Source organism: Erinaceus europaeus, chromosome 1 (assembly GCF_950295315.1).
Source record: "Erinaceus europaeus chromosome 1, mEriEur2.1, whole genome shotgun sequence".
In the NCBI taxonomy this organism is placed as follows: domain Eukaryota; kingdom Metazoa; phylum Chordata; class Mammalia; order Eulipotyphla; family Erinaceidae; genus Erinaceus; species Erinaceus europaeus.
In genome coordinates this window covers 141,647,630-141,674,680 of record NC_080162.1, presented here as the reverse complement: position 1 = coordinate 141,674,680, position 27,051 = coordinate 141,647,630, and the positions used below count along the sequence as shown (strand labels likewise).

The 27,051-nt window shown below is 40.6% G+C and overlaps 2 protein-coding genes and 1 non-coding gene across 5 annotated transcripts in view; all 3 read left to right on the top strand.

The window, feature by feature from the left end:
• The window catches only part of UBR5 (ubiquitin protein ligase E3 component n-recognin 5), a 117,910-nt gene extending 97,291 nt beyond the window's left edge, over nt 1–20,619 (top strand). The window contains exons 48-59 of the mRNA XM_060196392.1: nt 423–666; nt 2,472–2,583; nt 3,841–3,985; nt 4,732–4,862; nt 6,330–6,390; nt 9,964–10,139; nt 10,335–10,419; nt 11,308–11,463; nt 12,279–12,392; nt 13,982–14,126; nt 16,246–16,331; nt 20,012–20,619. Of these exons, the coding sequence (XP_060052375.1) occupies nt 423–666; nt 2,472–2,583; nt 3,841–3,985; nt 4,732–4,862; nt 6,330–6,390; nt 9,964–10,139; nt 10,335–10,419; nt 11,308–11,463; nt 12,279–12,392; nt 13,982–14,126; nt 16,246–16,331; nt 20,012–20,224 (1,668 nt within the window). The 3' untranslated portion in view covers nt 20,225–20,619. The remainder of the gene's footprint in view (nt 1–422; nt 667–2,471; nt 2,584–3,840; nt 3,986–4,731; nt 4,863–6,329; nt 6,391–9,963; nt 10,140–10,334; nt 10,420–11,307; nt 11,464–12,278; nt 12,393–13,981; nt 14,127–16,245; nt 16,332–20,011) is intronic.
• LOC132542958 (small nucleolar RNA SNORA40) lies at nt 14,292–14,419 on the top strand. Its single transcript, XR_009553928.1, has one exon. It is a non-coding gene; the product is annotated as a small nucleolar RNA SNORA40 (small nucleolar RNA).
• A 6,145-nt stretch (nt 20,620–26,764) lies between the features above and the next one.
• RRM2B (ribonucleotide reductase regulatory TP53 inducible subunit M2B) overlaps nt 26,765–27,051 on the top strand; it is a 45,894-nt gene continuing 45,607 nt past the window's right edge. For all 3 annotated transcript variants that reach the window (XM_060196372.1, XM_060196367.1, XM_060196380.1), the window contains exon 1: nt 26,765–26,913. In XM_060196372.1, the coding sequence (XP_060052355.1) occupies nt 26,866–26,913 (48 nt within the window). In that variant the 5' untranslated portion in view covers nt 26,765–26,865. The remainder of the gene's footprint in view (nt 26,914–27,051) is intronic.

The following is a 27,051-nucleotide window of genomic DNA, read 5'->3' as shown; positions in this document are numbered from 1 at the left end:
TATCTGATTTTCAGTTTTTAGAAGCACTTAGAAGGTGATGTATACATTATTTATTGGTGTGGATATTTTTCCTTGTTTGCCATTTTTCTTTAACTTTGCTTGTGGTGGTCTGTCACTGGAGGAATATTCCATATTTTCTTCTATTACTTGTTCTTTATCTTGTTTAAACAAACATATATCCTCTGACCCAGTTGGAATTTATTCTGATGTATCTTGAAATGGAATGATTGTCATCTGCAGTCGACCCTTCTGTTTCATTTTCCCTGAGGCCCTCTGTTTGCTAAGGCACGGTGTATATTTGGAATATGTAGACTTCTGAGAACCCAGATTGCCTTTGTATCTATTTAGACTGTGAAGTTAAAGTTGGATGAATCTTGAGGTGGCTTCTAACCTTCACTTACTGCTGCTTGGTGTATTTGCAGGTCGATCGGGATCGAGATCTTCTTATCCAGCAGACCATGAGGCAGCTGAACAACCACTTTGGTCGGAGGTGCGCAACCACACCAATGGCTGTTCACAGAGTAAAAGTGACGTTTAAGGATGAGCCAGGAGAGGGCAGTGGTGTTGCAAGAAGTTTCTATACGGCTATTGCACAAGCATTTTTGTCAAATGAAAAACTGCCAAATCTGGATTGTATTCAGAATGCCAGCAAAGGTACTCATACAAGTAAGTACCCCATGTATCAGTGTCAAAAGAACCCTCTTGATCAGAGATAGCTATGTTTATATAGCTAGACTGGAAGAAATTTAACAGATAATTTTGTTCCTAATGACTTAATCATATTTAAACTACTCTAATTGACATGCTTACTCTTTTAATGCCATGTTTTAGAACTGTTGCTAAGGGTACTAATTATTTTTCTCATGTCACATGTTAGTTGTTTGGGGAGTAGTTATAATCTGTTCAGTGAATAGATTGCAGTTATTTCTTCTATCTCTGCATGTAGTTCAAACAGTTACTTAGAGAATGTTATCCTCAGTGGGCTGAGTGGTAGCACACCTGGCTGAGCGCACATGTTACAATGCACAGGGACCTGGGTTCAAGCCCTTAGGCTCCATCTGCAGGGGGCAAAGCTTAAGGATCAGTGAAGCAGAGCTGTAGGAGTCTCTGTGTCTCTCTCCCTGTCCTTTCACTCTCAGTCTCCTATCAAATGAATAAATATATTTTTAAATATTTATTTTTATTTATTCCCTTTTGTTGCCCTTGTTGTTTTATTGTTGTAGTTATTAGTGATTTCCTTGTCGGTTAGGACAGAGAGAAATGGGGGGGGGGGTGGACAGAGAGAGTGAGGGAAAGATAAGACACTTGCAGACCTGCTTCACTGCCTGTGAAGCGACTCCTCTGCAGGGGGTTCGAACTGGGATCCTTAAGCCAATCCTTGCACTTTGCATAACCGCTGCACTACTGCCTGGCTCCCATAATTTTTTTTTAATTACTTATTCATGAGAAATGATAGGAGAGAGAGAGAAAGAACCAGACATCACTCTGATACATATGCTGCCGGGGATTGAACTTGGGACCTCATGCTTGAGAACCCAAAGCCTTACCTACTGTGCCACCTCCCAGACCACAATATTTTTTTTAAAAAAGAAATAAAATGCTATTCTCTCAAGCACTATTACTCAGAGTGATCTGCAGAGTTCTCTGACAAGTCTCCTATGAGATATATAACTTGCTACCAGAAGTAAATTTGCTGATTGACTCGCTGGTTTATTTAACAAGATTTTGTTTTTATACATAACCATACTGAAATCTGTGAAAGTTTAAAAATTTGTAAGTAGATAATAGTTGGTATTTACTTAAAGTAGGTACAAAAAATAGCCTTGTAAATGGCAAACTATAGTAATTGAGCAAGAGGGAATTTATAGAATCATACATTTTACCTACATCTTTGTCTTACTGATAATTCTGTAAACCACTACCAGAGAGGTTGAATGAACTCTAGAAAAGACTGAGGGCAAATATTTGGAGAGACACTCAAGATTTCCTTTACTAGCTTTATCGTTTGATTTTCTGTGCTCTTAATATTAGAAACTGGTGAGTGTGAATGAAGAAGCTTGTAAAGTGACAGTGTTTCAAAAATACCTTCTTTGTACATTCTTCTGCAAACCATACTCGGGTTTATGCTTGAAATCTTCAAAGTCACAGCTAATGTCCTTGGTGACCTATAATGTCAAAACTCCTATGGAGGAGCCAATCAGTTATGACTCTGGTGGCACTCATAGCCCTGTCTGCATATTCTTTTATAGCTTTAACATGATGGAGGTGTCATATAAACATACTATTACGTGTTAATTGTTCTACAAAAGCACCCCCAAGCCTCAGAATCATGGAAACCACTAGTACAGATGTTATAGAAGATGGTCTTGAATTGTCCTGTCTTTTTTTCTTATTTGTCTCTATATTGTCTTTGAAGTTTGAAGTTAGTTTCATTAAGATCTAAACAAGATGTATTTCTTTCATTCTTCCAGGTTTAATGCAGAGATTAAGGAACAGAGGAGAGAGGGATCGGGAAAGAGAAAGAGAAAGGGAGATGAGGAGGAGCAGTGGCCTTCGAGCAGGCTCCCGGAGAGATCGAGACAGGTGAGACAACTGGACATTTGGCTTTCCATTGAATGTTTTTTTCCTTTTCGTCCTTCCAGGGACTATATGTTCTAGTCTAAATAGACCACAGCAGCAAAGCTGGCTCCACTGTGTGGGGACTGGCCTCAAACCTGGATTCATGCATAGACCATTCAACTGAGCTGTTTTGTTGGCTCTGGACTATTTTGTAGGATAAAATTTTAAACATAAAATTCAGATTGGGATGGAGAAGTAGGTCACTTTAAGCATATACACTACGGTTTGCAAGGACCCTTGTTCAAGCCCCCGATCCCCACCTGGAGGCAGGAAGCTTCATGAGTGATGAAGCAAGGGTGCAGGTGTCTCTCTGTCTCTTTCCTTTATCTCCCCCTCCACTCTCAGTTTCTCTCTATTTCTATCTAATAATAAATAGTTTTTTTTTTTTTAAGAGAGAAGTAGGTCGCTTGGATGGTGTGTTGCTTTGCCATGTTCACAACCCAGGTTCAAGCCTGATTTCCCTCTGCATTGAAAGTTTCAGTGCTGTGCCTGTATGCACCCCCCACTCAAGACAGACAAACAAACAAACAAACAAAAAAAAACCCAGGGTCATTTGAAATTATACTGATTTTTGTCTCATTCAAGATCCTTTTTTTTATTATTATTATTTTAACTTCATTCTTACCCGCACTCAGAATTTGGTTGAAGTCTATAATTGTGGCATTTGTGTTACTTAACATTTATTTTTTTATCTTATTAGGATGGGTAGTTTTTTTTTTTTTACTAAGATATCAAAAATCATGGATAGGCTTTTGATTTCTGAGCTTTTTAAAGATGGTTCTTCCTGAAAATCAAGTTGAACTATGTATTGCTAACTCACAGAGTTTTTTTTTTTGTTTTTTTTTTTCCCAAATGGCAAAATGTGAATGATCTTTGCTTCCCATTCTACCATCTTAATACTGTAATTGAATAGACTACTCTGGCTTTTTTTTTGGGGGGGGGGAGGACTGAGAGAAATGGAGAGAGATGGGGAAGACAGGGGGAGAGAAAGATAGACATCTGCAGACTTGCTTCACCGCTTGTGAAGCGACTCTCCTGCAGGTGGGGAGCCAGGGACTTGAACCGGGATCCTTATGCTGGTCCTTGCGCTTTGCACCACATGCGCTTAACCCACTGCACTACAGCCGACTCCCTACTCTGCCTTTTTAACAACACTAGCATTCATGATTCCATTCTGTGGGTGAAAGAAGTGAAATCTTAATAGCTGTGTTGTTCTTGCAGAGACTTCAGAAGACAGCTTTCCATCGACACCAGGCCCTTCAGACCAGCCTCTGAAGGGAACCCAAGTGATGACCCTGACCCTCTGCCGGCTCACCGCCAGGCACTTGGAGAAAGACTTTACCCCCGTGTGCAAGCAATGCAGCCAGTACGTACACTGCACTTAATTTGACTTTTCATTTGCTGTGCTATTTCTATTTTTGAATTAAGGCTATTTATATGGGGGGGGGGGGAGGAAGAGGAACACAGAATTAGAGAGGAAAGGAGGGAGCAGAGAGACACCTTTAGCACTACTTCACTGCTCTTAAAGCATCTCCTGCCCCCCAGATGGGGACCAGGGGCCTGACCCCCTAGTTTTTGCACATGGTAATGCATGTGCTCAGTGTGGTGTGCCGCCACTAGCCGTAGAGGCTGCTGTTGACTGCCTTTTACTGAGAAGCCCCGTGGCTGAGGATGACAGTCAAAAAGGCATTTTGAGGGGGAGGGAACACCTTTGTGGAGTTGCCTTAAATATGAGCATCTTTTCTCACTTATCCCTCCTTAACATTTTCTCTTCATCTTTTCTTCTAAATGAAAGAAGAAATATTTTGGCACTCCTTTGATGAAAAAAGAGCATGTAAGGAGTATTTGCATGTTTTCTCATGGATATAAAGGAGTTGAAAAAATGAGTTTGTCAAAATAGTAAACTTGTGTTAGTGAAACTCAAAACTGTGCCAGCTGCATGATTGTCAGCTCCCGAAGTCCTCTATAGTACATTTGTTTCCACTGTAAGAAGATTTCAGCAGTGTTGTTACCAACTCCTTTTGCTTTCTGTCTGTTTACATGAAGCTGTGTTGAGTAAGACAGGAGGTTTCAGACAGTAGGGAGCAAGTAACATTTGTTCCTCCTTTGCAGGCATTTGCAAGTAAGATCACAGGCATGCTGTTGGAGTTATCCCCAGCTCAGCTTCTTCTCCTTCTAGCAAGTGAAGATTCTTTGAGAGCAAGAGTAGATGAAGCCATGGAGCTCATCATTGCACATGGACGGTAATGTGTACAATTGGAAAGGCATTTGCTTCTAAACCACTTCACTTTCAGGATGTGGCTACTGCCATCTTGAAATTTAAAGAGATGACTTGAAACCAATGAGTGAGATAATCAAACTTCACGTGTACTAGAAAAGTAAAATTGTTGTCGTCACATAGGTTCAAGAGATCTTGTGTGTGCCTGATATTTAGAAATTGCAAGAAGTGCCTTTCAAACTCTTTATCAGATTATTAGTAATGAAGAAGGTTTAATAATTCAAGGAACTGGGATATGCTCCCTTAGTTCTTGTCATAAGTATGGAATTTCTTTCAGGCATCTTGACTATCTTAAAAATTCATGCAGCTTTTTGCTTTGTATTGTACTTTGTTTTAATAAACATAAATAAATATGTAAATTTTAAGGCACATGTCTTTTTCCAAGGTAACAAATTGAAGGAACATTAGGAAAATGAGCCATCCTTATTCTGTGCCTTGTCTCCTGGAGCTACTCTAATGGCCATTTTAAGCATGTTTTGGATGAAAATGTGTAAGATTTTCCCCAGTTGTGGTTTTAAATGAGGAGCTTAGCTGTAGAGATGAATAAGCAGGGTAGGCTATGCACTGAACTAAAATGACTGTTTTTGGAACCTCTGAATAGTCCAAGCGAAAGACTAGAAGTTTGTTTTCTTTGCTGTTACTGTGTCTCTTCTCTGGTCTTCTCAGGGTAGGCTGTGCACTGAAATCAAGCAGCCTTTTTGGAGGTTTTGAATAGTCCATGCTAAAGACTAGAAATTTATTTTCTTTACTATTACTACCATTTTTCTTCTATGGATTTTATGCACTATATATTTTTCTTCCCTGTTTCTGGAGGTACCAGCACACTAATATTGCTCATTATAGGAAAAGTTAAAAAGGAATGTGTATTTTTCATTAAAAGATGTTTGTGAATCAATGTGTTTTGTATTGAATGCAACTAATAAATAATATTGACTGCTTTCACCTGCCTTTGTGGAATGAACAGTGGATTTATTTATATTCTAGAATATTTAAATACACTAAAGAATTTTCCTCCTCTTGTGATTGCTTTCTGGACATCTTTTACCATGTTCTCCAAGTGTAAATTTCATTACTACCTTTGTGACGACTGCATTTAATTTGTCCTGAGTCTGGTAGCTGTTAGCTCATTACCTGAAAACATGTAGCATCTAGTACCTTTGTGTGTGTACTTTTCACTTATCTGCAACTACAACTGCATTAAAAACTAGGAAGTGTTCTCTGTGTTTACTTCAAAATGTAATGTGTATTTATATTTTTTCTTATTATCCCTCCCCTTTTTTTTCTTGTTCTTCTATTCTTCTTTTAGTTGAACCACGGCACAACACAGCTTTTGCTGATGGTGCTGGGGAGAGAACCTGGGCATATTTAAATTTTAACACAATTTTTATGTTTAAATATAGAAGTGTGAAAGTTCTGTTTGTTTGCTCTCCAGGGAAAATGGAGCTGATAGTATTCTAGATCTTGGATTACTAGACTCTACAGAAAAGGTACAGGTAAGAGTTGTTTTATTTATTGCTAATACTAAACATTTAAATTACAGAAGGGAGAGGGAAGCCATAGGATGAAAAGAATAAGGAAAACGCTTGATTGCCTTGGAAAGAAAGGGCAGGTATAAAATGTCATCTAATTAGAACAAGAAGGAAGCTGGGGTTAGTTAAGACACAGTGGCTGCTTCCATATAGCAGTGGCTTGAATAAAGTTTTATGTTGAAGATAACCATGAATTAATGCAGAAGAATGGTATAGAGTTCTCAAGCTTATTTCTGCAAAGAAGCAGTGAGTGCCATGGGCACAGAGCAAAACATGCCAATACTGTGTAGCAATAAAACTTTTCTTCCTTACTTAAATTTTTTTTTTAACTCATTTACTTTATCAGAAAGACAATGAATTCGAGAAAGAAGAGGAAGATAGTGAGGGAGAGAGACAGACACCTAAAGGCCTACTTGACCACTCTTGAAGCTTCTTCCCTGCGGGTGGGGAGTGGAGACTTGAACCCATATGAAAATCCTGTAAAGTAAATAGCGTAGAGCTTGGAGAGAGGAAAGTCCAGCCCTGCTCACAAAGATCTTGAGACCTAACCATAGTGGAAATTGTTAAGTCCTAGACCATCCAGGTGATGCATAGGCAGGGCAGACCTAACCAGCAAAACGAGGAGCTGCGAAAACTGTAGTCTAGGGCTGCTGCACCAGAAAGTGTTGCTTCCTTTTGGAACCTCACCAGGTTGATTGTCTCCTAAAGCCAAAAAACATCAATGCTGTCCATACCATTTGAACAAAACACAGACTCATAGGATCCACTCAAATTACCCAGTATACAAAGAAACAGAAGAGACTGATCACTTCTCTTGGGAAAAGACTCAGTAGACTAACCTCTGCCCTCATGGGGATGACTTACTTCCTGGAATTAGTAAAGACTTCAATCTCTAGTAAAGGTAAATAGTGGATAGAAAGAGGTTCTCAAAAGAAATATGAGCTTCAGCAGAGAACCAAGGGAAAATTTTGGAATTAAAAGTAAAATATGAGGCAAAGATGTTACTCATTGGTAGAGGCCCCAGCAAGTTAGATAGATGTGCTTACTCTTTTATGAGAAAATAATTCACTAGATAGATCAGTAGCAGAATGACGATAACTGAAGAACCTTGTAGATTTGAAGTGAGAAATCCATTCTGAAGAAGAAAGTGAGGGGGCTAATAGCAAAATGGTTATACAAAGAGACTCTCAAACCTGAAGCTCCAAAGTCCAGGTTCAGTTTCCTGCACTACCATAAGTCAGAGGTGAGCCGTGCTCTGGTTTTAAAAAAAGAAGAAGAAAGTGAGAAGTTATTTCAGAACAACTGGAAGGAACATCTTTGGACACTTGAGACTATATCAGAGCTGACTGAATCATGTCATCAGAGTACCAAAAAGAAGAAAAAGATAACTACAGAAAAATATTCAGACATAATAGCCAAACTCCCCAAGTTTGGTGCAAGATACAGATTTTTTTTTTCCCTCCAGGGTTATTGCTGGGCTCGGTGCCTGCACCATGAATCCACCGCTCCTGGAGGCCATTTTTCCCCCTTTTTGTTGCCCTTGTTGTGGCCTCGTTGTGGTTATTATTATTGCCATTGTTGATGTTGTTCATTGTTGGATAGGACAGAGAGAAATGGAGAAAGGAGGGGAAGACGGGGGTGAGAAAAATAGACACCTGCAGACCTGCTTCACTGCCTGTGAAGCGACTCCCCTGCAGGTGGGGAGCCGGGGGGCTCGAACCAGGATCCTTATGCAGGTACCTGCGCTTTGCGCCACATGTGCTTAATCCATTGCGCCGCTGCCCGACCCCCACAAGATACAGATTTATAGAAAGTTAGTGAGCCTACTCTACACAGGATATACTGGAGAGGGGAAAAAAATGAAAAGAACCCCAAATATATCATGAGCTGCTTTAAAACCAAGGACAGGGTTGCAAGATGTAGAGAAATAATTATTTGAAAGACTGGATTTTTTGCCTATAACTATGGAGGTCAGAAGATAACAGAACATCATTGTCCTTAAACTACTTTAATCGCTGTCAATTCAGTGCTTTGCCCAGTAAAAAATTTTTTTTTTTTTTCCTTTTTTTTGCCTCCAGGATTATTGCTGGGGCTCAGTGCCTATACCATGAATCCGCTGCTCCTGGAGGCCATTTCCCCCCTTTCGTTGCCCTTGTTGTGGTTATTGTTGTTGATGTCATTCATTTGTTGGACAGGACAAGAGAAATGGAGGCGGGGGAGAGAAAGATAGACACCTGCAGACCTGCTTCACTGCCTGTGAAGCGACTCCCCTGCAGGTGGGGAGCTAGGGGCTCGAACCGGGATCCTTACGCCAGTCCTTGCACTTCACACCATGTGCGCTCAACCTGCTGCGCTACCACCCGATCCCCTAGTAAAAATATCTTTAAGCAGTGAGTTTAAAAGATAGCTGTCGGGGTCGGGCGGTGGCGCAATGGGTTAAGCGCATGTGGCGCAAAGCGCAGGGATCTGCGTAAGGATCCCGGTTCGAGCCCCCGACTCCCCACCTGCAGGGGAGTCGCTTCACAGGCGGTGAAGCAGGTCTGCAGGTGTCTGTCTTTCTCTCCCCCTCTCTGTCTTCCCCTCCTCTCTCCATTTCTCTCTGTCCTATCCAACAACGAAGAACGTCAACGGCAATAATAATAACAACAACAAGACTACAACAACAAGGGCAACAAAAGGGGGACAAAATGGCCTCCAGGAGCGGTGGATTCATGGTGCAGGCACCAAGCCCAGCAATAACCCTGGAGGGGAAAAAAAAAAAAAGATAGCTGTCAATGTTGGATTAAGTCATCATTTACATGCACAAAGAAATTAGACTTAATATGCACAGATTCTGTGAATCACCATTCTCTCTCTCTCCCCACTCTCCCTCTTTCCTCCAGGGTTGTTGCTAGGGCTTCGTGCCTGCTACAAATCCACTGCTCTTGCTGGCCATTTTTTCCATTTTATTGTATAGGACTGAGAAATTGAGGCGAAGAGGGAGAGAGACAAGAGACACCTGCAGACCTGCTTCACTGATGAAGCTTTACCCCTACAGGTGGGGAGCAAGGGCTTGAACCCTGGTCCTTGTGCATAATGCTATGTGCTCCTTGTATCAGTTCTCAGAAGATGAATTTAAAGTTTATTTACAGAGCCAGGTGGTAACTCGGCTGGTAAACTGTAAACCATAATTATGCCCAAGGACCTGGGTTCACCTGCAGAGAGGTAAGCTTCACAAATAGTGAAACAGTGCTGCAGGTGTCTTTCTTCAGTCTTTCTCCTCCTCTCTTTTCTGTTTCTATCAGTAAAGAGAGGAGGGGAAATGGCCACCAGGAATGTTGGCATTGTCGTGCAGGCACCAAGCCCCTGCAGTAAGCCCTGGTTACAGTTCATACAGTACTAGTAGTACAAGCATCTAAATATGAGTGCTGATCTACTTGACTTCACCTGGGTGCTTCTGAGGACCAGCTTTTATGTTTATTTATTTTCTTAACCAGTTGCTTTTAAATTCAGTCTTGGGGTTTATCCGCTAATACTTTGTTGATGCTCTGTTGCTAGGAAAACCGGAAGCGTCATGGCTCTAGTCGAAGTGTAGTAGATATGGATTTAGATGATACAGATGATGGCGATGACAATGCACCTTTATTTTACCAACCTGGAAAAAGAGGGTTTTACACTCCAAGGCCTGGCAAAAACACAGAGGCGAGGCTGAATTGTTTTAGAAACATTGGCAGGTAAAGTGATTCTGCTGTTATATTTTAATTTTGGTCTTCTAAATATTTTACTTTGAGATGCTCTAAAATAAAGTTTTTTTAATGTACTTATTAGAATTGGGACTATAGACAATTGCTCATAATACGTATGTGTGTGGTTACACATGTTCTAGGGTTATTTTGTAATTTAAATAATTTTCCTAATTTCATTTTCAGAATTCTTGGACTATGTCTATTACAGAATGAACTGTGTCCTATTACATTGAATAGACATGTGATTAAAGTGTTGCTTGGTAGAAAAGTAAGTGATTTTAATGAACCTAACAGCTGAAAATTTTCTTTTCATAAAAATATCACACACTTGTTATGACATTAACTTACTACATTTTAAAGCATTATAACCATTGCAAATACATTTCAAACTTAAGCAGTTAACTGCATCCTTTAATGTGTAATACCAATCATGTATCTTTTTATTTGAAGCACATCTATCAGTGCCTTTAAAGATACTACAAAGAAATTACCAATTAAATATTGACAAATCTTATTAGTTTTTTCAGCAGTGCACGTCATGTATCTGTTATGAATTGGCGTAGTTTAAGCTGTACTCTTAATTTTCTCATCAAACCTGCTAATGCAGGCTGCATCTTATTACAACATGCCATATTATATATACGCACACATACATGCTCTTCCTCCTGTCCCTATTACACTTGCAGTGTTCCACCTAAGATACTCTTGAGAAGAGAGCTGAGCTTGTAGCTCAGTAGCATGCTGATGTTGGTTTACAAGGTGCATAGGGAAAGTCATGGGGTCAAATAGCCTCCATGTAACCTTCCTTTAGTCAGTAAATTACATTTGAGTAAACCCATCATCTGGAATTGATAATCTTTACTTCATGACTGTGCTGAAGACTAGATAGGATGTGATTTAGTTTAGAACCAACTGCTCAGCATAGTCACTGTTTTAATATTTGGTGCTGGTTTGTGCAAAATCTTGGTATGCTTTAGAAATAAACATCAAATATTAAAGATTCCTTACATGTTAACTATTAAAATTGCTTATATATTTAGTGGAAGACTTAGTAGTTTATCTTCCTATAGAATGTCTCTGTCATAGACTTTAACTTCTTAGTGAGTTCGGCAGAGTCCTTTCTTCCACAATTGAGCTCCATATGATTCTTTCCTAGGTCAATTGGCATGACTTTGCTTTTTTTGACCCTGTGATGTATGAGAGTTTGCGGCAACTCATCCTGGCTTCTCAGAGCTCAGATGCTGATGCTGTGTTCTCAGCAATGGACCTGGCATTTGCAATTGATTTGTGTAAAGAAGAGGGTGGAGGACAGGTAAAGCAAACATGTAGTTCTCTCTGGCAAACAGAACTTAATAGTCTGCAGGTTGGTTTACTATAGAAGCAATGAGGAATGCTATTGCTGACTTAACATTGGCTTACAAAATGCAAGATTGTGTGAGTGTAATTTCACACTTTCACATGTTTCGTGCAATTTAGACACACCTGCCACTAGATTTTCCATGGACCCTAACACCACCACATAATTTCAAAGTTTAAGAGACTTTATTCTTCTTTATTTTTTAAGATAAAGATGGAGAGGCATCACATGTAATGTACGCACTCTGTGGCCCAAGCTACCTTGTCACCCCCCACCCCGCCCCCCACCCCCATTATCTGGATTCTGGACAGTGAGAACCATCTGGAAGTTAGCTTGCTTTCATTTCACTTAGCATAATCACCTCTAGTTTCATCCCTCAAAATATGAACAAATTCAATATATTAGTATTTTATGAACTAGATATGTCCAGTCATCTGTCAGTGGACATTTAGGTTGTGTCCACATTTTATTAATTACTGTTTTCTTGTCCTGTGGACATATGCCTAGGAGTGGATTTGCTGGGTGGTTTATTGTCTGTGTTGCTGTATATTTATAATGTATTTCCACTGTTGTTTTATAGAAAGAATTTAGATAAGGGGGAGGAGAGAATACACAGATCAACCAACATAGCAAGAAAACTTTAAATTTTTATATTTGTTTAAGCTTAAAATGTTTGTATCTCTTTGCTTGTGAAATACAGAAATGTTAGAGTTTAAAGTCTCAGGTAACTATTATGAACTGTTGACATGTCACTGCTAAATGTTTCCCAGGTGGAGCTTATTCCTAATGGTGTCAATATCCCAGTCACACCCCAAAATGTGTATGAGTATGTTCGGAAGTACGCAGAGCACAGGATGCTGGTGGTTGCAGAGCAGCCATTACATGTAAGTGTTTTCTAGATGGTATTCTTTGATCCATCGTCCTGTGGTAAACTAGCTTCCGTTGTATTCAGTTTGCCTGTTGAGGGTTAAGCCTGTGAACCAAAGTGGAAATATTTACAGTGTAAATCACACCTAGATCCAGAGGAAGGATCACTACTTGGAGAAACTGGGTCATTCACCAAAAAGTAGATTTGGGTGGCAAAAGTATGCTTGTAAGATTGAAATGACTGCTGGAGGGTTCTGTAACCACCTATATCTTGGGTAACCCACAAGACAAACTTCCTACTGATATGATTTACTATATATAACAAACACATCCTTTCTGGGTGCATGGCCGTCACAAAGAGCAGACTTGTTCCTGCTGCAGTGAATCACATCAACACGTGTAGTGACTATACTCAGGGAAGCCTGCTTAAATGCTCCCAGTGTTCTCTTTGCCTGTGTAGTAGGGGGATTCAAACCCCTGGAGGAAAGCCTAAGTTCATAAATAGCATGGTTTTCCCACATGGTCTAGGCAGGCTAGTACAGCAGGTTATCAGGTTAGTGAAGTAGCTACTTCCCAGAAGCCAACCACAGGCTGTTCCCCATTAAAACTACTTATTGACTCCCCTTTGTTTTTTTTTTCATTGTTCTGGGGTAAAATGTCCCTTATTTTAGATCTAAGAATAAAAGTGTCAGGTGTTTCTGATTCCTCTGCTTAGTAATAATTGTTCTGTCAGGCCTCAAGTCATGGCTGTATAACCCTTTAGCTGTAAGCCACTAGCACACTGCTTACTGTCTTCTACCTTGGCTCTCTCCTGGAAAGCCAGGATGGGAGTAAATGAATTACTGAGATGGCTGACAGCAGCTCTTGGTTATCTCTCAGTAGACTTTTTAGATTTGGGTTGTGTAATGGGGAGCTTTGTTTTTTGTCATCATTAACTGTCTTGGAATGTTAACAGGATAGCACTTTCAACAGATTGCAACTATTATTTAATAACTAAGATGCTTGTTTGCTTGTTACTAACACAGTTTCAAAAATTATTTCAGTCAACTATTTGGTATATAATACTACTACCTAACTTGAACATATGGCCCATTTATTGTTCTTGTTTTCAAATCTTTTTTGAGTCTAGTACATTTGATATTTAGAATTTAGTTCTTTCCAGTTTAAAAGAACTACTACTACTATTAGGTAGTTGTAACTAGATCCTAGCCCCTAACATCAGTGAGCACCACATGGGAAAGAAAGTGCCAGTCAGGAGCTGGGCGATATTGTGGTGGGTTAAGTGCACATAATGCAAAGTGCATGGACTGGCACATGGATCCCGGTTCGAGCCCCGGCTCCCCACCTGCAGGGGGCTCACTTCACAAGCAATGAAGGGGTCTGCAGTTATCTATCTTTCTCCCCCCCCCCCCGTCTTCCCCATCTCTCAGTTTCTCTCTGTCCTATTACACAACAGCAGCAATAACAACAAAAATGGGGGGGGGGGCACGGGATGACCTCCAGGAGCAGTGCAGCCACCCAGCTCCAGTAATAACCATGGAGGCAAAAAAGAAAGAAAGGAAGAAAAGTTCTGGTCACCAGTGAAGTGTCATTTTGAACTTTCCAGGCCATGCGGAAAGGTCTGCTGGATGTGCTGCCCAAAAACTCTCTAGAAGACTTGACGGCAGAAGATTTCCGGCTCCTTGTGAATGGGTGTGGTGAAGTTAATGTGCAGATGCTGATCAGCTTTACCTCTTTTAACGATGAATCAGGTATACGGATTTTCAATATTGAATGTGCTGGGTCAGCCAGTGTATTTTGAATTTCTGTGCTTAAATGTACTCTCCATTGTTTTTAAGAGTAGACTGAGCAATGGTGCTTAGCATTCTTGCTTTTATTGTTTAATCTTCTAGGTTTTAAAGAGTATATGATTTAATAGCACCTTTGCTTGTTTTTGTGTAAGAAGTAGGCAAAAGCTATGAGACAGGTGCAAAAAACAAACCCTCTTTTGCATTCCTGAGCTCATTGTTCAGTACCAGTTTTAATACCTTTGAGAAGGAACTTGTCGGCAGCAGGTAGACAGTGGTGGGTTGGGAAAAGAATATAGGATGAAGTATGGACACAAGTAGTTCTCTGTGGTTAGCAAAATATAGAAAACACTTTTTTAAATAAGTTTCTTTTTTATTATCTTAATTTTGTTTATTTGCTTGTTTTTTAACCGGAGCACTGCTCTGTTCTGGTTTATGTTGGTGTAGGGAATTGAACCTGGGACTTCGGAGCCTCAGGCATGAGAGTCTCTTTGCATAACCATTATGCTACCTACACCAGCCCTTATTTTTATTATCTTTATTTTATTTACTGGATAGAGACAGCCAGAAATCAAGAGGGAAGGAAGGGGGTGATAGAGAACGAGAAACAGAGAGACACCTGCAACATTGCTTCACCACTTGCAAAGCAGTCCCCCTGTGGGTGGAGACTGGGGGCTCAAACCTGGGTCCTTGTGCACTGTTAACACATGCACTCAACCAGGTGGGCCAACACCCACCCCCTAGAAAACACATTTTTAAAGGTTCATTAAGAAAAGAAATAATCTGGAGCCCCGAGTTCAAGCATCCATTAAAAAGGGAACGAAGGTGGTCTGGGAGTTGGTGCAGTGGATTAAAGCATTGGACTCCCAAGCATGAGGTTCTGGGTTCGATCCCCAGCAGCACATGTACCAGAGTGATGTCTGATTCTTTCTCTCTCTCTTCCTATCCCTCTCATTGATAAATAAATAAAATTAAAAAACAAACAAAAAGGGAACAAAGGGTCAGCGAAGTAGCTCACTGGAGAGGGCACTGCTCTGCCATGTGTGCAACCCAGGTTCAAGCCCCCACTGCACTGAAGGGAGCTCTGGTGCAGTGGGATCACCTCCCTGTTCCATCCCCCCACACCTCTAAAAAAAAAAGTGAAAAGAATCCATGTGACTATTCTGTTGGTCTTTATTAATTCATTTTGATATTTGCTGTGTAGAATTGGACCTAACACATACTTTACAAAGGCATGAAAGTACAGAGAGTAAAAAGACTTAAGAGAGAAGCAGGAGTGATAACTCATTTACTTTCATCACTTGGTTTGTTGTAATTTTCCTTTTCAAAGTTCTATAGTCTAGTAGTGGTTTCTGAGCTGTGGCTATATAGTAATACTCTGGAAGTGAGAGGACTTTACCTCTAGCCCAAGATTACAGAATACATGGAAGTACATCAACTTTGGCTACTTTTTTTTCTTTCTTGTATTTTGCAAAACATCAACAAAATTATATTAAGTTAAATTTAGATGTTTTTCCATCATGTTTGATGATATACTTACTCTTCTATAATCTTTAATACAGTTTTCAGTGTTTGTACAGTATTTGTCTTTACAAACTGAAAGGCTACTGCAGCAGGGACACACGCATAACTGAAGGCACCCCATGTGATCCCTAGATCTCCCAGAAGCTTTCTAGAATTTAGGGGCTTGTCATTCAACCAGTCAGTGAGAATCTGCATTTTAAAAAGGTCGAAAGACATTGACTACGGTTATGAGTAAATCATGACTACAGCTTTTGAGACTGTTGGTTGTTACTTTAAAGAGAGAGGGAAATAAAGGGAGAGAAAGATAGACACCTGCAGACCTGCTTTACCACTTGCACAGTGACCCCCCTTGAGGTGGGTCGCAGGTGAGGAGCCAGTGGTTTGAACCAGGATCCCTGAGCCAGTCCCTGCACTTGTTGGTTATTTTCTAATCTTTGTCATCTTGAGTCAGGATTTTACATTATGCAAGTGGTTCTTAATCTGCTGTATTAGGGAGTAGCTCCCAATAACTGCTAAATAACTGGTGTGTCTTACTGAATTGACATTTCTTCTTTCTTAGGGGAAAATGCTGAAAAGCTCTTGCAGTTCAAGCGCTGGTTCTGGTCCATAGTGGAGAAGATGAGCATGGCAGAACGGCAGGACCTTGTAAGTTTAAAGTTTCACAAAAATAGAGCATTTAAAAATAGTTGCATGGGTGTTTATTTTGATTTTGGCTAAAAGAAAAAAAATGACAAAAGGGTAGGTAGGGGTAAATAGCATAATGGTTATGCAAACAGACTCTTATGCTTGAGGCTCCAAAGTTACAGGTTCAGTCCCCCTCACCACCATAAACCAGAGCTGATGAGTGCTCTGGTTAAAAAAAAGGGGTGGGAGGAGTTGGGCAGTAGCGCATCGGGTTAAGTGCAGGATCAGCATAAGCATACCGTTTTGAGCCCTTGGCTCCTCATCTTCAGGGGGGTCGATTCACAAGCAGTAAAGCAGGTGTCTTTCTTTCTCCCTCTGTCTTCCCCTCCTCTCTCCATTTCTTTCTGTCCTGTCCAACAAGGACGACATTAATAACAACTACAACAATAAAACAAGGGCAACAAAGGGGAATATATAAATAAATAATTTTTTAAAGGGGAATATAAGGGAGTCGGGTGGTAGCGCAAGTGGGTTAAGCGCATGTGGCACAAAGTGCAAGGACTGGCGTAAGGATCCCGGTTCGAGCCCCCGGCTCCCCACCTGCAGGGGAGTCGCTCCACAGGCGGTGAAGCAGGTCTGCAGGTGTCTTTCTCTCCTCTTCTCTGTCTTCCCCACCTCTCTCCATTTCTCTTTGTCCTATCTAGTAACGACAGCATCAGTAACAATAATAATTACAACAACAATAAAAAGACAACAAGGGCAACAAAAGGGAAAATAAATAAATAAAATTTTAAAAAAGGGAAAAAAAGAGAAAAAGGACCAGTGAGATAACTCACCTGGTAGGGTGCACATGGCTGCGCTCAAGTCCTTGGAACACCAACTTGAATGTCAAAACACCCAGGGGAGCTTCAGTGCAGTGGGATCTGTGTGTATAAAAATGCTGGCCTGCAGCAGCAAAATTACATGTACATGAGGCAGGCCAAGGGTCAGCAAAAACAAGACGATATAGAAGGTCAGAAACTTGTAAAGGCAGGTTTCTTATGCTCTAGAACGAGCATGTGAAACATTAATAGAGCTGTAATAAAATGATATACATCTTAACTATCTTTATTCTTATTTTTTAAATATTTATTATTGGATAGAGACAGACATTGAGAGGAGATGGGGAGATAGAAAGGGAAAGTGGGTGGGGATAGATGATATAATGGTTATGCAAAGAGACTCATGCCTGAGGCTCTGAAATTCCAGCTTCAGTCTCCCATAACACCATAAACCAGAGCTCATCAGTACTCTGGTGGTGGTAGTAATAATAATAAATGTATTTTTAAAAGAAAGGGAAAGTGACGGAAAGATACCTGCATCCCTGTTTCTTCATTTGTGAAGTTTTCCTTCTGCAGGTGGGGACCAGTGGCTTAAACTTAGGTCCTTATGCACTGTAATGTTAGAGTACTTAACCAGGTGTACCGATGTCTGGCCCCATCTTAACTATTTTTACACTGTTAGACCAAGGTGGTGATAATTGGTTTGTGTGAAACATGTTTTGTTTTCCCTATAGAGGTTACACATATTGACTGTTCCTCTTATAAATCCTTAATCCTTTTAAACATTTTTATTTATTTGATAGAACAGAGGGGACGTGAGAGAGCAAGGGGAGATAGGGAGAGATATTTGCAGCACTGCTTCTCTTCTCATGAAGCTTTTCCTCTGTAGATTGGGCGTGGGGGCTCAAAACTGGGTCCTTGTGTGTGGTGACGTGTACTCACTCCACCAGGTGTGTCACCACCCAGCCTCCATCTTTAATCCTTTTGACTATAAGGCAAGCCTTTGGGAAATTTCTGAATGGTGCCTTGATTGGAATAGAGTAGCTTAATTGTGATCTGTGTTACATCTGTGATTTTAATCTTATTTATCATTAAAATTATGTTAGAGTCCACTGTGATCAAAGTTACATCATCTGTGTCCATTCTCAAATCAAACAAACCTGTTGAATAATCTTGAGAGGCAGTCTTCTCCACTGGACTTTGTAGTGGAAAATTGAAAGACATTCCCCCATGGAACCAACTTTAGATCTCAGTAATCAAAATCAGATTACCCATGAAATGTATCAAAGCAATTCAGTTTCTTTTGAGGGAAAATGTTTGTTTGTGCCAGAAAAAATACACAAGTTGTAGTATCCTGTTTTCCAGTTCAGGCAGTGACTTGATTTTGTGTATGGAGGGAGTCCTACAAGACCCCCAAGAACCTCCCATTATAATTAGTGTCTTTTAGTTTGATTTTCCCAGTTTTAATGTAACTTGAATTCCCTACCAGTGCAGTACCATATCTGCCCCTGTTGGTTTTGGGGCACATTGTTTAACTGTTAATTTTATCACTTAGTCTTTCAATTAAGATCATTTTGATTTCCTGATATTTCCACATCAGTTCTAGGACGAAGGGAGGGTCAGAGAGAATGATTGACTGTCATGACTTCTAGACATATTGTCTGGATTTCTATGTTATTTTAAATCAACACATTAATAAACCAGTGTATCAGGTGGTATCCCCTTGTCCCCTCTGACTCTTCCCCCCCCCCCAACTGCCTAATATACACACTTTTTTGGGATATCATCTCTTGTGTATCGTTGGTTTAATCCTGAAGTTTCTGAGGGGAAGAGCTGAAGGACAGAAGACTAACAGGATTTCTCAAAATCTTTTCCCACAAATTGCAAAGTTTCTATGGCTATATATTTTCCTCTAGGGAGAGTCAGTTTATTATTAATAGTAAAAGTTCTGAGAAGCCCTCCAGCATTTTCCTCCAGTTCCCTAGAAGTCTAGCAGTGTAGTCTCTGTCCTGGTTTAAAACACTGCGTGAAGCTTGTTCCTCATAAAATGAGTTGATTGGGTCAGCTTTCTATCCAGCATGCCCCCCACTCCCTTTACAGGGCTCTAACTTCTGTAGACCTGTAAGTAGAACTCCAGCTGAGCTCCCTCCTAAAACTTTGCTTTAGGAAATACCAAACTAGCTCCTGTCATGATGGAGTATTGGATATATCAGATATACACCAGTTTTTAAAAGCTGTACCATAAAAAGTAGGTATTATATTACTGCACTGAAGAGTGGTATGTATGTATCATGTTTGGATCAATGGGGGGTGGGAAGTACTAATAAATATTTCAGAAAAGCATTCTTGGTTATCAGATCTAGGTAAAAAATAAAGAAGCTGACATTTCTTGTTATGTTGCCCAAAGTAGATATGTAGTAAAATCTTTTGTTAATATTATGGATTTTGATGTAATGTGTAGTTACTCATATTCTATAGCACTAAAAATAGTGGGTTAGCTTACTGATAATTAAAATACAAAATCAATTTTTTGATACAGTCTCTTATTTCTAAGAGATACCCCCATGGGATTTGGCCACTGCAAAGGTTTTTATAGAAAGGGCATTTTGGTCTAACAGCTTTGTGTTACTGATGAGAAACTGAGACCCTAGAGCATAAAGTAACTTTGCTACATATCTGATATTTTCCCCCCATTTTTATCCTGAATCTTGCCTTTCAGTACAAAAATTAAATGTTAAGGCCCATTTCAAAACAAGACACTTACAGGTTTTAACACAAGAATGGAGGAGGTGTGGGTGTGGGTGTGTGTGTGTGTGTGTGTGTTTGTGCGCGCACGCATATATAATCATCACTAAGAGCTGTTACTCTCTTCCTATGTAGGTTTACTTTTGGACCTCAAGCCCATCATTACCAGCCAGTGAGGAGGGATTTCAGCCTATGCCCTCAATCACAATAAGACCACCAGATGACCAACATCTTCCTACCGCAAATACTTGTATTTCTCGACTTTATGTCCCACTCTATTCCTCTAAACAGATTCTCAAACAGAAATTGCTACTCGCCATTAAGACCAAGAATTTTGGTTTTGTGTAGAATATAAAAAGTGTGTATTGCTGTGTAATAATACTAGCTAATTTTGTAGATTTTTTTCCATTTGTCTATAAAAAGTTTATGGAAGTTAATGCTGTCACACCCCCTGGTGGTACCTTAAAGAGATTAAATGCAAACATTCCTTGCTGAGTTTGTAGCTTAAAGGCCTGAGGAGCACTAGCAAAATCTGACGATGATAGTTTGCTAGTCTACAACTTCTGGGTCTACCCCAGCCAAAGATGACAGCAGAACAACATAATTTCACTGTGATTTATCTTTTTGCTGAGGGGAAAATATGTAAAATGTTCTGAAAATTCACTGCTGCCTTTGTGGAAAGTGTTTCAGCAGAGGTTCTTGTATAGAGGGAATAGGGAATTTCAAATAAAAAATGAAGTATGTTCTGTGTTTTCATTTTAACTTTTTTATGGTGTTTGATTTGTGGTTGGCTGCAATTGTGTATCATGTATATGGAACTTGTAAAAAGTTCTTGACATTCAGATCTTAAGGACAAAAATCACTTTTACCTATTAAAAACCACTTCTATTATGGTTTATTTGATGGCATTGAGCTCTAGGATATTAAATGGTATCACTGATATTTTGCATGTAACTTGTTCATTTAAATGAGGGCACTTTTTTGTACATATGACGGGGCCAATGCACAGTACTTTATCACAGTAAACTGTCCCCCTTTGTATCCCAACTCCAACAAGCAGTCAGGCAGGAGGCTATTGCACTTCAGTTCTTAACTGGACATTTGTACTAAGGTGTTTCAGTTATGTAAACTCAGCCTGGGCACTTTCTGATAACTGTAAAATGTTTTATAAGATCATGATTATTGAAGATACATTTTGGAAAATTTTAAATGTTCGTGAGCAGCTTAACGACTTTTGTATTTAGCCTTTTTTAAGTATCTTGTTACATTTTTTTAAATAAAGAAATTACAGAAGAAATGTCAAGTAATACTGAAGAAACAATAGTTTTTATTTATGTAGTTGTACATTTAAACTAGGGGCAATACACTGACATGATTATGTGCATAATTTTTTTTTATTTAAAGAACTGAGTGTTTCTATATACATAGACTACACAAAACAAAAAAATCAGCTCACATTTTACAGTTAGCAGAGAAACCTGAATGGCACTGGCCAGGCCAACTTTTGTTTTTACAGATGGGTAGTGAAATGTGACTCTTATACGTAGGAATGTCACTCACATCAGATAATCAAGTGACAGGCTCTTTCATGACCCACTGACTATGTAGCCTAGAAACAGTATCTCCAATTTTTTGTGATTTCAGCTTTACTCAAGGGCATAATAGAGAATACTGTTTTCTTTCCTAAGTCTTCCACATAACGTGACTTAAACTTGTCACTTTACACATAGAATCTCTCCTACCACTCAGTTTCTTTACAGGACTGTAGCCTTCAGGGTGTTTTTCATGTTCAAAGGCATTGTACTTTCATTATATAACTTCCATCAAGAGACTGAACAATATGATATTCTCAACTCTGCTGACAAAATACTAAAAGCTAAAACTATAGTCGTGAATCTCTGTGATTACTAAAACTTCTACAACATGCTGTATTAGATTTGTGTAAATTAACCAAAGGTATTCTACGAAGTGGGTAAGACACTGGTTTTTATGTCTAAATGCTATTTCTGAATAAATGAAATAGTAATTAGATTAGAGCTGATGATCATCTATGTGTTTGAATTATATTATCACCTTAATTTCTGTATGCACATGAAGGAATTGATAAAATACCAAGTAAGAAAAATGGTATGATTAGGACATTTGAAACCTTAATTGTGAACTTATTTTTAACAGTTACTGAAAAAAAAAAAAGGTGAAGATATTTAAATAATGCATACTTTCTTAAGTCTTCCTAAATCAAAACTTTGGTTATAATGCTTTTAGAAACATTAAAAGCAGAGCGAGTCTTTTTTTAAGATGAAGCATAAAATGGTTTTAAATGTAAAATAAAACCATATAAAAGAAAGTTCTTTTTTGGCCTGTTTAGTGATTAAATCTAATGGAATTAAAGGCAAATTTAGAAAGACCAAGAAGGAACTTGACTGAGGTTTTCAAAATTTGGCTGCTTTTGCTCCTCTTGCCCTCAGTGATGGGAATAGGACTGGGCCTAGTACAGTGGCTTCAATAGCATGTTTTTATCACCCAGTACTTGCCTCTGAACATCTCTCTCCTAATATTAGGGTTGTTTTTGTGTGTTTCTTATATAGCCACTTCAAGGGCTAAATCAAAACTGTGATTTGCTCTTGAATCAGTTCTCATGCTCTGTGCAGACTTCTAAGCTTTGCTCTCTTCAGACACATTCTGATGCAGTTTTAAGTGGAAGGTGGAAATCTTTATGCATAAACAGCATCTCAGATGATACTGAAACTGCCTAAAGAACATCCTGCTTTATTCACAAATAGAAACACATCCCGCACCTTACCCGTTAGTGATCTCCGTAGGGTCATATCTTCCTTGCCTATGAGAACGTATTTGTTAACCAGGAAATAGGCTTCTTCCTCCTGATAAACACAGGGATTAGAGGTTTCTTCAGTAGGTAAACAATGAAATAAATAACTTTTCATGCTTAACCTAAGTGGGTAGACTTGAGCATAGAGGTTCTCTACATAGCATCTGATTAATGTAGAAATGTATTTTAAGTGGCTTCTTGATTCAGATCAAATACCTTAGAATAATAAAAGTATGTTATCTCAAAATTAAAAAGAAGTTACTACACCGTTATGACTGCAACATCCGTTCTCTTAAGTACTTCTTTTTGAGTGTTTACTGTGTGCCACACAATCTCATTTAATCACTTGGGGTAGGGACTAATGCCAGCCCAATGTACTACTGCTCACTTCTGACACTGCCCAGAGATAAACAGATATCACAGGTAAAGGGCACAGTCCCACAAGACAAGCCTCTATCTTGGAAGACCATCACAAGCTCCAGTTGTCACCTGTACTTAGAATGAACAGCTTTGTCAAAGGATCCATTTCCTCTTGGATTTGGTTTCACACCATAGCAGATCATCACAGGTTTATTATTAAAATGACTAACTGGGGAGCCGAAAGATGTAGACTACACCTGCTACCGGGCACCATGCAAAGGGGAAGCTGGGGCTTAGGGTTCGCACATAATACAATGTTCAAGGACCTGGGTTTGAGCCCCTGGTCCCCACCTGCAGAGGGAAAGCTTTGCAAGCAGCGAAGCAGTGCTGCAGATGTCACTCTTGTCTCTCCCTGCCACCCCCTTCCCTCTCAATTTCTGGTTCTCTATCCAATAAGTAAACAAAAAAATAAAGGGGATGCTAGTGCTGTAGAATTTTTCATTTTGTCTCTTCCTCTCTACCTCCCTCCCTCTCCAGGGGGTGTAAAAAGTCCACCAGAAACTGCAAGACCACAGGTGGGAAGCCTCAGTGTGGTCCTGGCAGCAGGACTTGGAACGGCCAGGCTAAATACAATGTGAGGGCAAAACTTAAGGAAACCAACTCCCTAGCCTCTGGAGGTAATTCTCCCCACCTCTATGTATTTACCGACCCAGAAGCCGTCTCCTAGACTTACTAAGCCTTCACTGCGCAGGCGTGATTGTTAGGTTGTTGCAAATGTACAAAAATCCAGAATGATTTTTCCAATAAATAATCACTGGCCACTGGTGACAAGTCTCCAGTCCTCTCCTAGTGAGTCAGGCATGTGGGGCTAAAAGTTGCAGCCTTCTAATGCATGGAGTCTCCTGGCAGCCATTAATACAAATAACATGAACATAATCCCTCCTAGAAAGCAATCAGGGCTGGGGATATAGCACAACGGCTATGCAAACAACTTTCCTATCTGAGGCTCTGAGGTTACAGGTTCAGTCTCCAAGCACCACCATAAGCCAGAGCTGAGCACTGCCCTAGTCTCTTATAAAATTAAAATAAACAACAAAAAAGCCACCCTAAAGGTTAAAAGAGACTAGCATGTTACTAGAATACCTGTCAGTCATTACCCATATTAACTATCACATGAAAATGTCACCACCGGGTTATTGCCAATGTGTAGAGTTCCCTTTGTGTTGACAGTTTCCAAAAGCAAGAATGGATCTAAAAGCAACATAGGGCTTCCTCCCACTCAGTCATGTGGAGTAATTGGGCTGAACAACTTTTCAAGTGTTAATGTAAATTTTTCTCATAACACACTTCTTTTATTCATGTCTACTTAACTGATAGCTACTGTTAACTCCCTTCCTCACTCATACCCAACTTTTCCACCTTTGGAAACAGGTTCAGCCATTATATTATGGTTGTATGAAATTTTTTTCTTGGGGCCAGGTGGTGGCACACCTGGTTGAGCACACATGTTACAAGGCACAAGGAGCTGGGTTCAAGCCCCTGGTCCCCACCTGCTGGGGGAAAGCTTCACAAATGAAGCAGGGCTGCAGGTCTCTCCCTCGCTATCTCCCTTTTCTCTCTCAATTTGCCTATCCAATAATAAATTTTTTTAAAATGTATTTTTGGCTATATTTAGAAAATGCAGTATTCCACGAAGGCTATATGAAGATCGAGAGGTCTTTCAGGTTCATCTTTATTTACTTTTGTTCTTTCTATCAACTTCAAACATTTTGAGGAAAACAATAACCTAATACATACTGCCTACTATGTGTCAGGTACTGTGGTGAGGCCTGTACTATGTTTTTACCATATTACTTACTTAGTTCTGTTGGCCAGGCTATAGTGCAGATAGTTGTGCATACACATCTCCTTATGTAACATGCAGTGCTCAAACCCCTGCTCCTGAGCTGCAGATGGGAAACTTCACATGCAGTGAAGCAACACTGCAGATAATCTGTCTCTGTCCCTTTCTAACAAACTAAAAACTCAACTCTGCTACAGAAATGGAAAGAAATGAAGGATGATGGCCAGAGGATGGTAATAGCTCACCAGGTAGGGGCATACTTTAGAATGCACACTGCCTAGGTTCATGTCCTAGTGTCACATGGTAGCTGTTTTGGAAGAAGCTGTGGTGCTGTGGAGTCTCTCCATTTCTTTGTCCTTAAAGGTTTTTTTTGTTTGTTTGTTTTTCCTGATAGGACAAAGAGAAATTGAGAAGTGAAGGGGAAATAGGGAAAGATGAGAGCTTCACTGCTCCTGAAGCTTCTTCCCCCCTGCAGGTGGAGATGGGCGACTTGACACCAGGCCCTCATACATGATAATGTGTGCACTCCACCATATGTGCCACAGCCCAGCACCCCTTTGTAAGGAAAGAAGGACGGAAGGATGAAAGCAAATAGTTTATAAAGGGATTCATAAAGTATGGTAGGTATAGCTAGTAATTAAGTTAGGGGCTAGGCAGTGGTGTACCTAGTTAAGCCCACATATTACCGTGTAGAAGGACCAGGGTTTAAGCCCCTAGCACCCATCCACAGAGGGGATGCTTCATGAGTCATGGAGCAGTCTTGCAGATGTCTGTCTTTCTCTTCCTAGCCCCCGCCCCTCTCAGTTTCTCTTTTGTCCTATCTAGTAAAATGTGAAAAGAAAAATAGAAAAAATGGCTGCAGGGAGCAGTGGCCTAGTAATGCAGGCTCCCCAAAGATAACCCTGGTGTCAAAAAAAAAGAGTAAGTGATACATCTGAAAGAATAGATGGGGCATATCTGTACTGGACATAGATTTTTAAAAATAAACAATGAATGTGACAGACAGGAAAAACTGGGAGAACCAAGCAAACCTGGAAGATTCATAAGAGTAAAGTCTTGTCACTTCCAGATGGACAGCTAGGCTATCCCAAAATCAGCTACCAACTGGTGACATTCATTCTGGTCTGGCTATACTTGTGCACTCCCCCAACAAACAAACAAACAAACAAATAGGTCAAGCTCATAGCTGCTCAGCAGGATAATTTATGGGAGGGAAGTTACATCTCTGGTCAGGCCTATATGCTCCTGCATCACCCCAAAAAAGCAAGTATGAGTTGACTCCACTGTCTACTGAGACCCCTTCTTCATCATGAGCCAGTGTTCTGGTTAAAAAAAAAAAAGGGACATACATACATATATATATATGTATATATATATATATTTTTTAAAAATCTTCCAGAACTAAAAGCTCAAAAATATTACCCAAAGCTTATTAAGTTTAAAAAATTCCCACAAATGCTTTCAAAAGACTTTCCTGAATTTTGTCACTTTTTAGCCTAGACAGCCCAGCGGGGCGTGTGGCTCTTCTGCGACCCGGAGGGCAGAACTAGCAGGAGCAGTGTCTTACTGATCCCGCGGGAGGCGTTGATGAGCCGGGGCTGGGAGGGGCGCGGCCCTTCTAGAGGCGGAGCCAGTGGATACTAGGGATGTTACTGGACAGGAGAGGTCGAGGGTGTGGCCGGGGGGGGGGCGGAGCTCCTTCGGAGCGGCGTTAATGTGGGTGGAGCCCACGTAGAAGGCGGGGCTCTTCGGGGGGGTGGGGTGGGCGGAGCCAGTGTGCGGTGGGGATGTTATTGGGCTGGAGAGGTAGGGGCGGGGCCCCTGTGGGCGGGGCCTCACTGGGGCGGGGCGGCGTGCGTGCTGGGTCGCGGCGTCCTGTTCCGTAGGGGCAGCCCGCGGCCCCGGGTTCTGTCCGGGTAGAGGCGGCTCTCTGCCCGGCCTGGCAGAGCTTGCGCGATGGGCGACGGGGAGAGGCTGGAAGCGGCGGGGCCCACGCTGCGAGAGGTAAATGCTGCCCTGCGCATGCGGGCTGCAGGCGGCGGCGACCTGCAGGTGCAGATCCGCCTCGGGGACGCTCGCGTCGCCTGGGACACCGAGCCTGGCCCTAGAGGCCTCGCGGCAGCCGGGCTGCGGACTTACCAG